Source organism: Phaseolus vulgaris, chromosome 6, assembly GCF_051622355.1.
Source record: "Phaseolus vulgaris cultivar YP4 chromosome 6, ASM5162235v1, whole genome shotgun sequence".
Classification (NCBI taxonomy): domain Eukaryota; kingdom Viridiplantae; phylum Streptophyta; class Magnoliopsida; order Fabales; family Fabaceae; genus Phaseolus; species Phaseolus vulgaris.
Window position 1 is genome coordinate 28,522,446 of NC_143503.1, and position 15,334 is coordinate 28,537,779.

General features: G+C 30.6%; 1 protein-coding gene across 1 annotated transcript; it reads left to right on the forward strand.

Annotated features, from left to right (window-relative positions):
- Positions 1-11,411: 11,411 nt before the first annotated feature.
- On the forward strand, positions 11,412-13,643 carry GT72B1 (UDP-Glycosyltransferase superfamily protein). Its single transcript, XM_068639774.2, has one exon. The coding sequence runs from the start codon at positions 12,119-12,121 to the stop codon at positions 13,568-13,570; it is 1,452 nt and encodes a 483-aa protein (XP_068495875.1). The 5' UTR covers positions 11,412-12,118; the 3' UTR covers positions 13,571-13,643.
- Positions 13,644-15,334: the final 1,691 nt, after the last annotated feature.

The window sequence follows — 15,334 nt, forward strand, 5'->3', positions numbered from 1 at the left end:
TCGAGTCGTATTGGGTTCACATCGAGTCGAGTCAAGTTCGTCCTTCATTTGGTGGAGTCGAGTTGGGCTAAAACTTTGGGTTAAGTCGTGACTAGCCTACAACAAGTTACGTACATTCAAGTAACGTCGAGCTGAGTAATGTTGTATAAACGGTAGACGGAGTAGTCTCAGGCACGTCTCGAGCCAAGTCGTGTTGGTCCACCTCGAGTAGAGTCATGTTCAACCACCCTTTGGTCGAGTTGAGTTGAACCCACCTCGGGTCGAGCTCAGTTAGGTCCAGTTTAGGCCAAGTTGAGTTGAACTCATCTCGGGCCAAGTTGATTCAGACCCACCTTGGGTTGAGTCTTATCCGACCCATTTTGGATCAATTTAAGTTAGGCTCACATCGGGTCAAATCGAGTAGGGTCCATGTTGGATTGAGTCATTTTAGATCTGCATTGAGTGAGACCCTCGTCTGATCTAGTCGTATCGGGCCACACCATACGAGGTGGGTCAAATAATGTCGGGTCGAGTTAAGTCATACCCACTTTGAAGTACATTGAATTGGACTCATGTCGAAAGAAGTTTAAATCATACACTGTTAATTTAAAATGAGTTATGATTGGTCAAGATCATTAGACAATGTTGGATTAGGTTGAACTCTAATTAAGTTGAGTTGATTAAGTTAACCTTCCACTTAAATTATAAATAGTGAAAATTAATTTATAATTAATATAAAATATTTAAACATCAATTTTTATTTTAAAATATTTATGTAATTTTAAAAATATTTAGAAGTTAATTGAAGTTGATAAGCTCACTTTAATCATAACTATAATCCATTTTATATGTAGTTTTGAAAATTGAAATTTTTTAACTCACTTATTCCTGAAGCAATCAAAAGACACTTACTTTAGGAGTGAATTGATGTTGATCATGAATCATGAGTCATGATTCAAATTGATAGTTAAAAGTATTCCTTCATGAATGTCTTACGTGTATTTGATGAAAGTTCTGTTTGTCAAGTCAATTCTGAAATAAATAAAAAATGTAAACGAAACATGGATTGGATAATATATTATATTGGTGGAAGTGGGGTATCATAAACTAGAGATTACAGGATCTACCGTACATTTAGTAAAATTGTAAAGTATTTTAAATATGTATGCGTACGAATGTTGTAAGAAAGATAACTGAGTTTTTTTTTTTTTCATACAAGTGTTATTGTGGTGTATATACAGTGTATTAAAAAAGTGTTATGTTCCAAGAAACAAGAATGAACTTAAGACTTTAATATTCTAAAGACATAATTTATTAGATTGTTTTTAAAAATAACATCAAGCATGATAATAATGTATTAATATAAGTGGTCATGTTCAAATTAGAGATGAAATGATAGTATTTATTTTCAAATTTGCAAATGTCACTTTTTCTATTCAAACATTGTTATAAGGGTGTTTTGGATTGGTCAATGAATTTGAAGGAGTGAAAAAATAAATAAGAGAGAAATAACTCATTTTATTTAATATTGTATAGAAAGGCAACTAAATCTAACTTTGTATGCATGATAGCATTGAGCTTAAGAACATTATTTTCTCAAGTCCTAATTTCTTGTGAAATTTTCAACTGACAAATTACTTAATTAAACTGGCAAGAAGTAACAATGAGTAAATAAACATTGCAGCAACAAAAAGTAGATAGATATTAAGAGTTCGTGATTATTTATTATTTTATTAGATACATAAACTTGTTTACAAATAATTATATAACACCTAAGTACAAAAATATACCTAAGTTCTTACATGATTTATTCAATATATATATATATATATATATATATATAAAGAGAAACTATATCATTGCGTACCTTTTCTAAGTCTTAAATTCAAAACATAATTATAGTATTTTTACAAACGCAATTGTAAAATAAATAATGAATTAACATCAAATTAGATATATAATCATAATTAATATGTAAATAGTTTTCATTGTCAAATAATTCATTCACATAACATATATAAAGACGGATCCCTTAAATATATGTGTACTGTCTAGGCCGAAAGGTCAACTGAAAGTCTCGACCGACCGAAAGGTTGTACGGCCGAAAGGTCAACCGAAAGTCTCGACGCCGAAAGGTCAAATGAAAGTCTCGACCGACCCGGAGGCTCTGACGTCGAAAGGTCTACTGAAAGTCTCGACCGACCGAAAGGTTGTGCGTAAAATTAAATTAGTGATTATAGCAAAGCCCATAAGATGGGCCCAAATATACAGGTGTGTGTTTTCAAAATGTTAGGTGCAAAAAGAAAAGACCTAAGTAACTCTTAAGCACAATAAGAGAGCCTTATAAATAGAGGTTCAACTCAAAAGGTAAGAAGAATTTTCAATTGATCTGATAAGCAAAAAACTATATCTGACTTTGGCATCGGAGCGCCTTGCAGGTACACACACCCACCTGTGAGGAGAAGAAGCCGAGAGCCCAACCCGAGAAGAAGCCGAGATCACCTAGCTGAAGGAAAAGCCGAGAGCACCTAGGTGAAGGAGAAGCCGAGAGCACCTAGCTGAAGGAGAAGCCGAGAGCTCTTAGCCGAAGGAGAAGCCGAGAGCACTTAGCCGAAAGAGAAGCCGAGAGTATCTACCTTGAGGAGAAGTCTAGAGCACCCAATGTGAGAAGAGACCGAGAGAGTCCAGCCCAAAGTTCGGAAGATTTGTATAAGAGCTAATCTTGTCAACCTAATTTTAGTGTTCTTGGTCCTTATTGTAAGAAAAATATGTGTTAATATTGGTTTATTTCGCAATCTACTACACTTTGTATAATTTTATTTCGCAACCTCCTATGACAAAGTAATTTTATAAATATCTAGTTAAGTATCAGTCACTTCTCACAACCAATTTAATATCAAATTGATTCTTTATCTGATACCTTTATTTATATCTCTATATCACAAAATTTCATTTAATGCCCTGATTTAATACATATACAAAACATTATCCATTCTATAGTATCTCCTTGGTTACTACCCACAAATCACATATAATTATCATAGTAATATGAATTTAGTCATTATATATCAATAATTACATAATTTTTTAATTCATTCCATATCATAAATTGAACAATAATATATTTCATATTTAATTAATATCAATTAACTTTAGGTTGAGATAAAAAAAAAATATTAAGAAAAATACTCATAAAATGCATAAAAAAATATATTTTATTTTATTCAACTCCTTCTTGCATTATAGTCATTCCACTGAGCAATTATTTTACTAAGAGAATTCAATTAACCAAAGTTTTGGTTGAGATTTGTTAAGAGAAATCTCCTCCAATAGATGAATTTACATTTTGTCTGAAATTATTTCTTAGCTCTCTAAATGGAATTAACATCCATCCTAGAATCATAATTTTTTCATAATTAACTAGAATGAGTGTCCTTTCAATCTAACCAAATTTAACTTTTCTTTAAACCTTAATTTAAACATGTTTGACACTCTAATATGTATGTATAATAAAAAAAATTATGATTATTCAACTTTAAAGAAGAATTCGAAACAAATCCAAAATGACTTTGAAAATTCAATAGTTTCGAATAAGTAGCAAGCTCATTAATTTCATTTTTACCAAGTTTCAAAATTACTTTATTATTAATTTATTCACGTCACCACCTCGTCTAGTTATTCATCATCAATTTGATTATTCAAAACTTGACATTGCATTCAAATACAACATATATCATTCAACATTAAAATTAAGAATTAAATAGCGCACTCATGTTACGACATGACGCTAATATTAAAAAAATTGTATACTATTAGATATTCTTTACTCTATGTCTTAATATAGATTTTGTATGTCACAATGAGTTAATTTTTGGAATATTTTTAATTTCTTTTAGATGTTTTAAATATTTCTGTATAGCCTTTTTTATGGCATTCAGTTTAACTTTAAAAGTATCCAATAGCATTGAGGTATTTGCATCATTATTGCAAATAAAATAAAAGATAATTTATATATAGGTTGGGCTTAAATTTATATTATTGATGAGAGAAAAAATAGTCAGTAATATGTCTTATAAATTTAATATCATATCCAGACGAATATAACGTCAAATATTATAGTAAAATGTAATTCAATATAACAAAACATTTTAAATTGATTTATGTTTTACAAGGTGAAACAAAACTCTTTCTTTTTTTTATAAAATTTTTTTATGGCATTACTACGTTACTTGACATCTCAGTTAAACTGACACTGTACCGGCAGGCACCGGATGAACAGATGTGGCCGACCGACCGACCGAACTTATAATAAATGTGAGGGCGCGACAAGACTAAGGTAGTTAAAATATTCCGAAAAATAAGGAATACGCGTGTGAAGAAGATATTTTCCCCCGGGTATTCCGGAGCACGATTGGTAAAACCTATCCATAACCACCTTGAGCCCAAGAGGTAGAAAGCCCATTTAGCAATCCTATAAATACGGTGCTCAAGCCAGAGAAAGGTACGTTTTGATTCACTTACTAAACCACTCTTAGAATCTCATACTTACTTGAGCGTCGGAGTGCCTTCGCAGGTACCCTCCCCCGCCCGACCGAAGGAGACACCAAGAAGGAGCGACCGACCGAAAGAGAAGAAGACCGACACGTCAGCAACTACACTACATCGACCGACCGTGCCTGGACCCCATCTCTCCACTCAGGTACAGACACTTCAAGAAACAACAATCATTTGTCATCACATGAAAAAAAAAATATAATTAAAAAAAATACAAAAATATGAAAGAATTAAACCAAAATTATATGTTAACAAAAATATACTTAGGTAGACTATACATATTAATAGAATAAACTATGGATGAAATAAATCTTTACAAGATTATTTTTTATTTCTTAAAAAATAAAATAAAATATAAAAACTTGTTAGACAACGTGATTAAATTAAATTGTTTTTTTCCTTCAAAAGCGATATATTTCAAATTTATTAAAATGGTAGGATATGATTTGATTAAAATGAATAATTTACATAATGAGGCATAAAGCGAAGCATCCAACCATGCATACAACGTCATGATTTGGAAAGCATGACTTTTTGGTACACAAAAAGCAGCAGCACTGTTACTTTTTCTGCCACCATGTTTGAATGACCAATATGCCAAAGATCACCAACAACACACCTTTAATTTACTCACTTTATGGTTCCATTCTTGCAGCAGTTGTAGTAGTAAACAACTCATTCTAATTCAGCATTAATTAAGTTTAGATCTATCTAATCAATCAATTAATTAATTAATAAGGATAATATGATTTTGGAGAGCTAATGCTTCTGCAACATCGTGGGATAAAAATAATTAGATTTGCTTTCTAGTTTGAGTGGGAGTCAATTAATAAAATTGAACTATAAACACTTTATCTATGTTTAGTGCTTAACTAAGACACATCTATCTACTAACCAACACCAATATTTCAAGTTCTTTATCATTTTACATGAGAAAATAACATGGAAAAAGTTTTTTTACACATAAATTACTTCTACTTACAACTGTTTTTTCTAATGAAATATTATATTATAATACAATAGTATTTTTTTTAAGTTCTAAAGTGAATGTAGAATAAAAAGGTAGTATTAACATATAATGAGTCCACTTTCATTTAAAATTATAAGGTAATGGGTTTATGATTTATACTTTTAACTCTAACAAATTGGAAAACAATTAATGTACTTTCTTTTATTAAACTTTTATTGGTTTCTCCGGTCCACAATTAGCTCAAAGTCAAAGGGCAGCAATGACCATTCCAGATTTAAGAATAATTTGCATGGATTAGTTAAAAATTTAAATAAAAAGAATGTTGAATGCGAATGGAAAGAAAATATGCATATGAAGACTTTTCTAGGAAGTTCATTTCCTCCTCTGTATCCACTTTAATTTCAAGCTCATCACGTGTGTGTTTTCCTTTTTAATTATTAGAATATTTCAGCATTCACACCCAACAATATTTATAAGTATATAAAGTTGTTATTAAATAAAAATTTATAAAAAAATAGATTCATAAGAGTGAGCTAAGGTAAGACGGAAGACTTAAGAAAGAAATGTAATATCTTAAATTTTACACGTTAATTACTGAAATGTGTAATATTTATAAAAATTATCTTGTAAAATTAGTTAAAATTTGATTATATTAAATTTCTTGTCATGTTAGTATAATTTCAATTAATTAATAAACTAAAGTTGTGTTATCTTGCTTAACATTAAAAATTTTATAAAAATAAAATTAAACATTATCCATTTGAACACATGAAAATATTGTTGTTATTGGTATTCACACCACGTTTCAATGATGAAAGAATGATGCGAATGAAGTGTAGCGAAAAGCTTCCCATAAGTATGATAACAATTAAAGATTAGGCAGAAAATAATTGGAATGTAAAGTTGCCAAAGAAAACAAGTAATAATTATGAATTATAAAGGGCATTTAGTGGATTTGATATGGGGTCACTTTCACATTATTATAAAACTACCATCATAAATCGTCTTTAGTGTTGAAATCTATAAATTTAATTATGCCCATGCCACGGATGTCTTCTATAGCTAATAAAACAAAAAACTAACTATACTAACAAATTAAAATCTTGTCAGTCATTATATTTATTTATTATTGTTATAAAAAGATATTTTTTTAAAACAATTTCACATGCACTAGTCCATATATTTAATTTATTAAAATCACGGTCTTTCTAGAGAGTCTTTAGACTCCACTTAACTATTATTCAAAAGTATTTTTTTATGTTAATTTTCACGTATTTATTATGTGAAACAATTATTTATATTTAAACAACATTAACTTTTATTTATATTATTGTTTTTTAATTTTTAATCTTTCTTCTCACTAAAAAAAATATGAAATAAAAAACAATTTTAGAGAAAAAACAATTAGTTGTTATATTGACTAAATTAGAGACTATTTTAGGAACTAAAAAAAAAATTATTTCTAAATTAGTTTCTATTATTGTTAAATGATTTTTAAATTGGTATCTAATTAGCAACTAAGATTTTTTCTACCAAATTTAGAATCTAAATAATTGGTAGTTAAAACTTTGGTAGCTAATTAGATACCAATTTATAAATTATTTCACAATAATAGAAAGTAATTTAGAAACCATTTTTTTTAGTTTCTAAAATGGTCTCTAATTTAGTTACTAATGTAACTAATTATTTTGGTATCTAAATATTAGCTTGTATTTGATAATTTTATTGCAGTGTCTCATGATTTCAAACTAGTTGACTGTTTAAAAAAAGTTGTATAAAAATATATTTTACTTTTATTTCTTAAGTTAATATTTTTAAAAAAATAATATATAATTTCTATCACTACAAGAAAATCATAAAATAGAAATCAATTTTTAGACACCAAAATAATTAGTTACAAGAATAACTAAATTATAGACATTTTATAAACTAAAAAAAATGGTTTCTAAATTAGTTTCTATTACTGTTAAATAGTTTTTAAATTGGTATCTAATTAACTACCAAGGTTTTAACTACCAATTATTTAGATTCTAAATTTGATAGCAAAAACTTTGGTTGCTAATTAGATACCAATTTATAAACCATCTAACAATAATAGAAACTAACTCATAAATCAAAAATTTATTTAGTCACTGGTCTCTAATTTAGTTACTATAGCAACTAATTATTTTTTGTCTCTAAAATTAATTTCTATTTCATGATTTTCTCGTAGTGTATTATTAATAAAATTTGTAAATTAGTTTTAAATTGGTATATAATTAGCTACCAATGTTTTAGTTATTAATTAATTTATATTCTAAAGTTAGTAGTTAAAATCCTAGGAACTAATTAGATATCAATTTAAAATTAATTTTATAAATTTTCTTATAATAAAAATTACTTTATAAATTAATATTTTTTAATATCTAAAATAATATATAATTTAATTAATATAGTGATTAATTTTTTGTCTATAAAATCAATTTCTATTTAATGATTTTTTGTAGTGTATTTTTTATTGTTAAATATAAATATTTTTCATACAATTAATATATACAAAATATATGAAGAATATAGTTATATACATGAAATTTGTGTTAGTAAAAAAATATATTATTGCATAATTATAATTATATATATATATATATATATTTTAAAATAATTAAATTTTTTTATTAATTTTTAGTTATTACATTTATTTTTAAAAAAATTTAAATAGTTTTTTATTTGGAGAAATCAGTTTTTAAATAAGTTGATATAACACGCATTAATCAAATTCAATTTTTATTTATTTTTAAAAAGTTTATTTTTTTTCTCAATTCAACACACTATTACATTCATTTTTTAAATAATTTTCATTGTGTGTGTCTGTCACGTGATATTATATCTAAACCATTAATTATTTTAATATACAATGTTAATTTTTTAATTTGAATTACGTAAAAAAATATTAAAAAAACTCAAAAAAAATCTTAAAAATGGCAAACAATATTAAATAAATTATAAGCTAATTAAAATATCTTATAACTTGGAAATATAAAGCTCTTAAAATAAGTTAAAATCTTTTAAAATAATTTAATTTTAAGATATTTATTAATCAATTTGCCATCTGAGAAGGATGATGCTTGTAATAGACCAACATTCCCTGAAACCACAACAATTTAGTTTGAGTGTATAACTGTGTTGGAAATTATGGGATTTTATCAGTGTACGTGCAAAATTTGCTTTGCATATATTCAATCATGAGGACGTGCACGTGCACCTGCAAACTCAAAGCCAACATTTGAATAATATTTTTCTTTTTTAAATGTAGAGACCATTTATTACATTCACATAGATAACAGCTCAGAAACTCTTTAATTAATTTCACTGATCCTTTGCAGTTTTATTCTTAATGTTTACAGTTGAAATACATATTTTTATATATATATTTTTTTATAAATTATCGTTGAAAAAGTACTTGATAATTTGTCTCACTAGCATTTGACGAAGCTTTAAATATAGTAATTAATTTATTGGTATAAAACGATCATGTAATTAACTTTGGAAATTAAATTTACTTATAATATATCAGTTGTTATAAGTACCTTAAATGGTTCCATAAATTATATTTTTTCTTTCAAGCTGATCTAGACTTTCATGGTTTTTGTTTTAGGCTGTATTTTAAAAAAATAATCCGAAGATGTGTCCGAAAAAACATTATGAAAAGATCATATCATCATGTGCAAGTCAAAGAGAGCGTTGAGAATAATAAATGTGCAATTAACAGTACATATATAAATATCATGCTATTTAAATTTTTTTGATAATCTTACCCAGACGAGTCTAGATTAATTTGATTCTATAGTTCATACTTGATAGTTTTATTTGACTATTATAGATTATAAACATCTTCTACAGCATAATATCTATTACTAAAGTATATTTATTCATATATTGATTATAATATTCTTAAAGACAATATATTAATTATGATATTTATTAAATACTATATTGACAATTACTTTAATAATGTTGACTAGAGTGACATTTAGGTTAGGTTACAAATTTAAAATAAAATATACTTTAATTCAAATGGATTATACTTATGCTAATATTGAATGTAAAAGATTAATTATTTTTTGTAGTTTGTATATTTTAAACTCATGCTCGTTTCATTTAGTAGACCAAAACGTTTTTTTTTATATAAATTTAATATATTTCAGAGTTCATAACTAGTATAAAGATGGAAAAGAACGTGATTCTTATATTTATTTTTTTCAAATTTTAAAATTAAATGTTTTTTTGGAAGTTACATATATTGAAGTCTAACTCTTATATTTTTAAATTAAGTATATTTTATAGACAGGGTTTATTATACAAACATTTATTTCATTTTAACCAGTAGAAAAAATGTTATTCCCTTGGTGTTTTCTCTCCCCTGTTCCTTTGACAACTCCCTCCTCCTTTTAATTTTTTTATTGTTTTTAATAGATATTTTATGTGTGAGTGCATGGATGTTCCTGTGTGATTAAGGTTTTGGAAAACGGAAGGTGGATGCTACTATCTAATTAAGGTTTTTGAAAACGAAAAACAAAGTGGTGGATGTTACTATGTAATCAAGGTTTTTGAAAATGGAAAACAGAGTGATTTGTTGTTTTTCCGTGTATCAATATTGTATCCTACTTATTTTACACAAAACTGTTAACTTTTTCCCTTTTGGAGAGTGGTGGTTTTATTGGTGTGTAGATCAAAAGTATGCAAATTACGGTAACAATTTCCTCTAATTAACAATAATTTATTTAACAAATATTATCTCAAGGAAACGTGTATAATTACTTCATCATGCTTTTCACTTCTAGATATTTGAATCCATTCCATCCATCATTCTTGAAATAGAATATTTCAATTTTTTAAGGAGTTACAAATTTATTACGTTATAGTATTATCTCAAGTAATCATACATCCATATGAGGGTTAGAGTATCACACTAGACTTCAACATACACATTTCTAATAAGTATTGATATCAAATACATATACACATATAATAAAAATGTATCAATCTCATCAATATATATATATATATATATATAAAAGATTTATGTTGTTCTAGCAATTTTTTTACCCTAATAAGAAGACTTTCATGTTTAAGTGATATTACATTACTTAGGAAAACTAACTCTAAGATAAGTGATTTGACATCTCTCTCGCTCAATCATTCACTGTTACCTTAGCAACCATCATCCTCTTTTATCATTATAAAGTCACATCAACATTTGAGTAAGGAATTTTTTTATAATCCTACAAGTTTAAAAAACATCAGGCACATTGTTTCATATACTTGAATGATTATATTGCGACTCGAGTGATGATATATCTTTGTATGGTACAACAAGTTTCAAAAACACCACAAACACAACGTAATACTTGAGCGTTTACTTGTCACTCAAATGTTGAATGTTGTATAAATGATATATATATATATATATATATCACTCTTATTTAAACATTAAATCATAATTTAAATAATATAATACATCATTGAACATCTTTCCAAGATATTACATATAATTAAAACACAAATTTATTAATTTAGTAATATATATAATTGATTGATCTAGCAATATATGTATAGAATCATAAAATTATATATTATTTATAATATTCTTTATACAATAATTATAATTATTTTAAAACTCCATATTAATATTACAATTCCCCCTCAACATGAATTCCACAGTGGTATCGAGACTCATATTTGAACAAACACATTAATTTAATAATATTAACAATTTAACTTAATGCAGATGAATAGATGAGCATAATGTAGTGGTGCTCATAATTAAGTCCTGTTAAACAGAGATAAGGTATATTCTAACAAGATTACTTCTGTAGTAAATACATAAAAATTGAAGTATTTAATAGAAATATATTATTGTATATATTTAAATAATAATTGTAGATTGAATTGAATGAGCAGAATGTAGCGGTGGTAGATGTCGTTTTATTGGTGGAGTTGCAAAGAAGAGGTGGAATTTGAATGTATTATAAGTTGGAGGGTGGGGTGAGGGCCTTGACTGGGAGGCGGAATTGAATGGACACGGTTTTTGTGTTGAGGAGGGACACATGAACCGCACCTTCCAACACCAAATGCAAAATAGTTTTGATCACATAAGCCTTACGTTTGAACTGACATCATCCATAATCCATCCCCAGCCATTACATAAATTCACATATTCCGCACTCAACGCTTTCCTTCTAGATACATATTATCTCAACATACCATTGCCTCCTCCTTAAATACCATTCAATTAAATCAAATATAAACTCCACTGCCTCCCACATCCACACTCCAATCATACAACAATCACCTAATAATAATAATAATAATCATAATAATAATTTATTAAAATAAATTAATTACTAATAAACACTACTACCAGTCTCCATTATAGCCATCACAAATTAAAAATATCAGAATGTTCACTGAAATTCAAGCGTAGGCACTCAGAACCAATGAATAAACCTCACCCCTCAACACACCCTCACTATATATAAACACTCCCTCTCTGTTCTTCCTTCATCTTCACAACCATTCCAAAACAGAGAAAACAAAACGAAAAGAGTGAACCGCTTAATTTCAGAATTTGGTGCCATGGAAATCCCAAAACAAGAAGCTCGAGTGGCTCCCGCACCTCCCATGGTGGCCATGATGCCATCCCCTGGCATGGGCCATCTAATCCCGATGATCGAGTTCGCCAAGCGAGTCGTTCGCTACCATAACCTGTCGGTCACCTTCGTCATCCCCACCCAAGGCCCACCTTCCAAGGCCCAAACCGCCGTCCTCCACGCTCTCCCCGACTCCATCTCCCACACCTTCCTCCCTCCGGTCACTCTCTCGGACCTCCCGCCTGACGCAATGATCGAAACCACCATGTCCCACGTCGTCCTCCGCTCCCTCCCTTCCCTACGCGAAGCCTTCCATTCTCTCTCCGCCACCCACACACTCGCAGCCCTTGTTGTCGACCTCTTCTCCACCGACGCCTTTGACATCGCCGCCGAATTCAACGCCTCCCGCTACGTCTTCTTCCCATCCACCGCCACTGCCCTCTCCCTCTTCTTCTACCTCCCAACCCTAGACCAGGAGGCCCACTGCGAGTTCCGGGACCTCCCCGAACCGGTGACCATCCCTGGCTGCATTCCTATTCACGGAAGGGATTTACTCGACCCGGTTCAGGACCGCAAGAACGAGGCCTACAAGTGGGTCCTACACCACGCGAAGAGGTATAGAGAAGCCGAGGGAATAATCGAGAACAGCTTCGCAGAGCTTGAACCGGGAGCTTGGCGCGAGTTGCAGAAGGAACAACCGGGACGGCCCCCGGTTTACGCGGTGGGGCCATTAGTCAGAATGGAAACGGGTCCAGTGGAGTCGGAGTGTTTAAGGTGGTTAGATGAGCAGCCTCGTGGGAGCGTGTTATTTGTATCCTTCGGAAGCGCTGGGACCCTCTCCAGTGCCCAGATCAAGGAGCTGGCTCACGGGCTGGAAGCGAGCGAGCAACGGTTTTTGTGGGTGGTGAAGAGCCCAAACGACGAAATCGCCAACGGTTCTTATTTCAAAGCGGAGACTGCGGCGGATCCGTTTGGGTTTTTACCCGAAGGGTTTGTGGAGAGAACGAAAGGTAGGGGCCTTTTGGTTCCCTCTTGGGCTCCGCAACCTCAGGTTCTGGCCCATCCCTCCACCGCTGGGTTCCTCACCCATTGCGGCTGGAACTCCATTCTGGAGAGCGTGGTGAACGGGGTGTCCTTCATCGCATGGCCCCTCTTCGCGGAGCAGAGGATGAACGCCTTTATGCTCACCCACGACGTCAAGGTAGCGCTGAGGCCCAAAGTTTCCGATAATGGCTTAGTGGAGAGACAGCAAATAAGTAGCGTTGTGAAGTCCCTGATGGAAGGTGAAGAGGGGAAGAAGCTGCGTTACCGAATGAAGGATCTGAAGGATGCTGCTGCCATGGCTCTCGCTGAAGACGGTTCCTCCACCAACCATATCTCCCATTTGGCCCTCATCTGGGCCAACAAAACTGCTCCAAAACCTCGTCAATTAAATTAAAGCCTTCCTCCTGTACTATCCCCACTTAACTTATTTTTGTTTTTAATTATAAATATGCCTGTAGTTTTTCAAATTTGGATCATAACTTCGTTTACTACACTGCAGATGGATAAAATGGCATAAATAAATAAATAAAAAATTGGGTAGAGTGTGAAGAAGTGTAATAAAATTGAATTTCACGTGGCGCTTCACATCCCAATGATAACGACCAGGGATAGTGGCGAAAAAGAGGAGGGCCCAGTGGACGCAAAATTCGTAGCTCCACCGTGACCAGTAACAATATATCCAAAACTGGACGTGGCTAGCATTAGACGGTAGAACTTGGAAGGAGTAGGATTCCATGTGTAGGTGTCGTCACATAACTCAATGCCCGCCATGATGATTGTAATAAGAAAATTAATCTTGGTTTTACTTCATTCAACCACTTCTTTCAATAAGTCTTAGCTAACGTGCGTTAATTTCTTCAGTTTGGTAAAATGCCTTCAACCAGATTAAGGGAGATTATAACATAATAATATTTCTCTCATAATCTAGGATTAAGTGCTTGATTCATATAGACTTTATCGCATTCTTGTAGAAATGCTACAAATACTGCTCGTCATCTTTTGTCTCTGGCCCCGTCCCATGCGGATGGCATTTTCCTTGGTCAGCCACACTATCTATATGATGCTCTCTTCAAAAACAGTGTGCTTCTCAGGATCCACCTGTTATAGAGAATAAAATTATTTTCATACTGTTCAAATATAATTGAAAAAAGAAAAATATTATTTTCACATCCACTTTTTGCATTGCTTCAAATTACAACTTTCAAATGATAGAGGTTATGAAATATAAAAGAATATTTTTGTCATTTGAAGAGGTGTAATTTGGAGCAATGGATGTCAAATTATCACTGCTCTTGAAAAAATGTAATCGGATTAATTCAACCACAAATTTAGATTTTGTTGGGAATCTCACTTTAATTTTAATGAGAGACCATGACTAATTTTTAATGAGAGACCATGACTAATGAATATTGATAATTGATTCATTGAGTATATTCAAGGATGAAAATTCCAAAGTCTTGGAATTATATCTCTTTGAAGACTTTGAAGTTCAGCCTAAAAAGTTCAAGATGGTATTTTCAAAGTATCTTGAAAATACGACAAACATTAATTATCAATTATCTCTTTATAAGGAAGTTTTCTTTTCATTCTCTATATAAAGGAAACTTGTGAGGAAGAGAAATACAAGCAAAAGGGAAGAACAACATAAATAGTAAATGAGATAATAGATATCCATCATAGTATGAGATTAGAAATCTTAATTCTTTTTTTCTTTGATTAACAGAAATCCTAGTGAGATGCTAGAGAGACATTGCATTTCATCTTTGTTGGTTGAGATTAAGTGGTAACCTCGTATTCTCTTATGACGAGGTCTCATAGGTTTTAGTTAATAATTTGAGGTGATTTTACTATATTAAAATTAACAGTATCATTATTTTATATTCTTAAGAGATTTTACGTTAAACACATATGTACATAATATAAACCATTCAAGTTTTGATAAAAACAAAGTGGCACTTAAATGTTATAGCATCCTAATATCGTTTTCTGCACGAGGAGTTACGGAGAAGCTTTACCTTCCTTTTATATTTCAAAAAGAGAAAAAGTGTGCACAAAAGAGAAAGGAATCTTAAATGCTATATGCCATTTATATATTGGGTTCAAATAGATGACCACTACTTGAATACTTTTTCTGTCTTAAAACTATTGATGCTGCAAT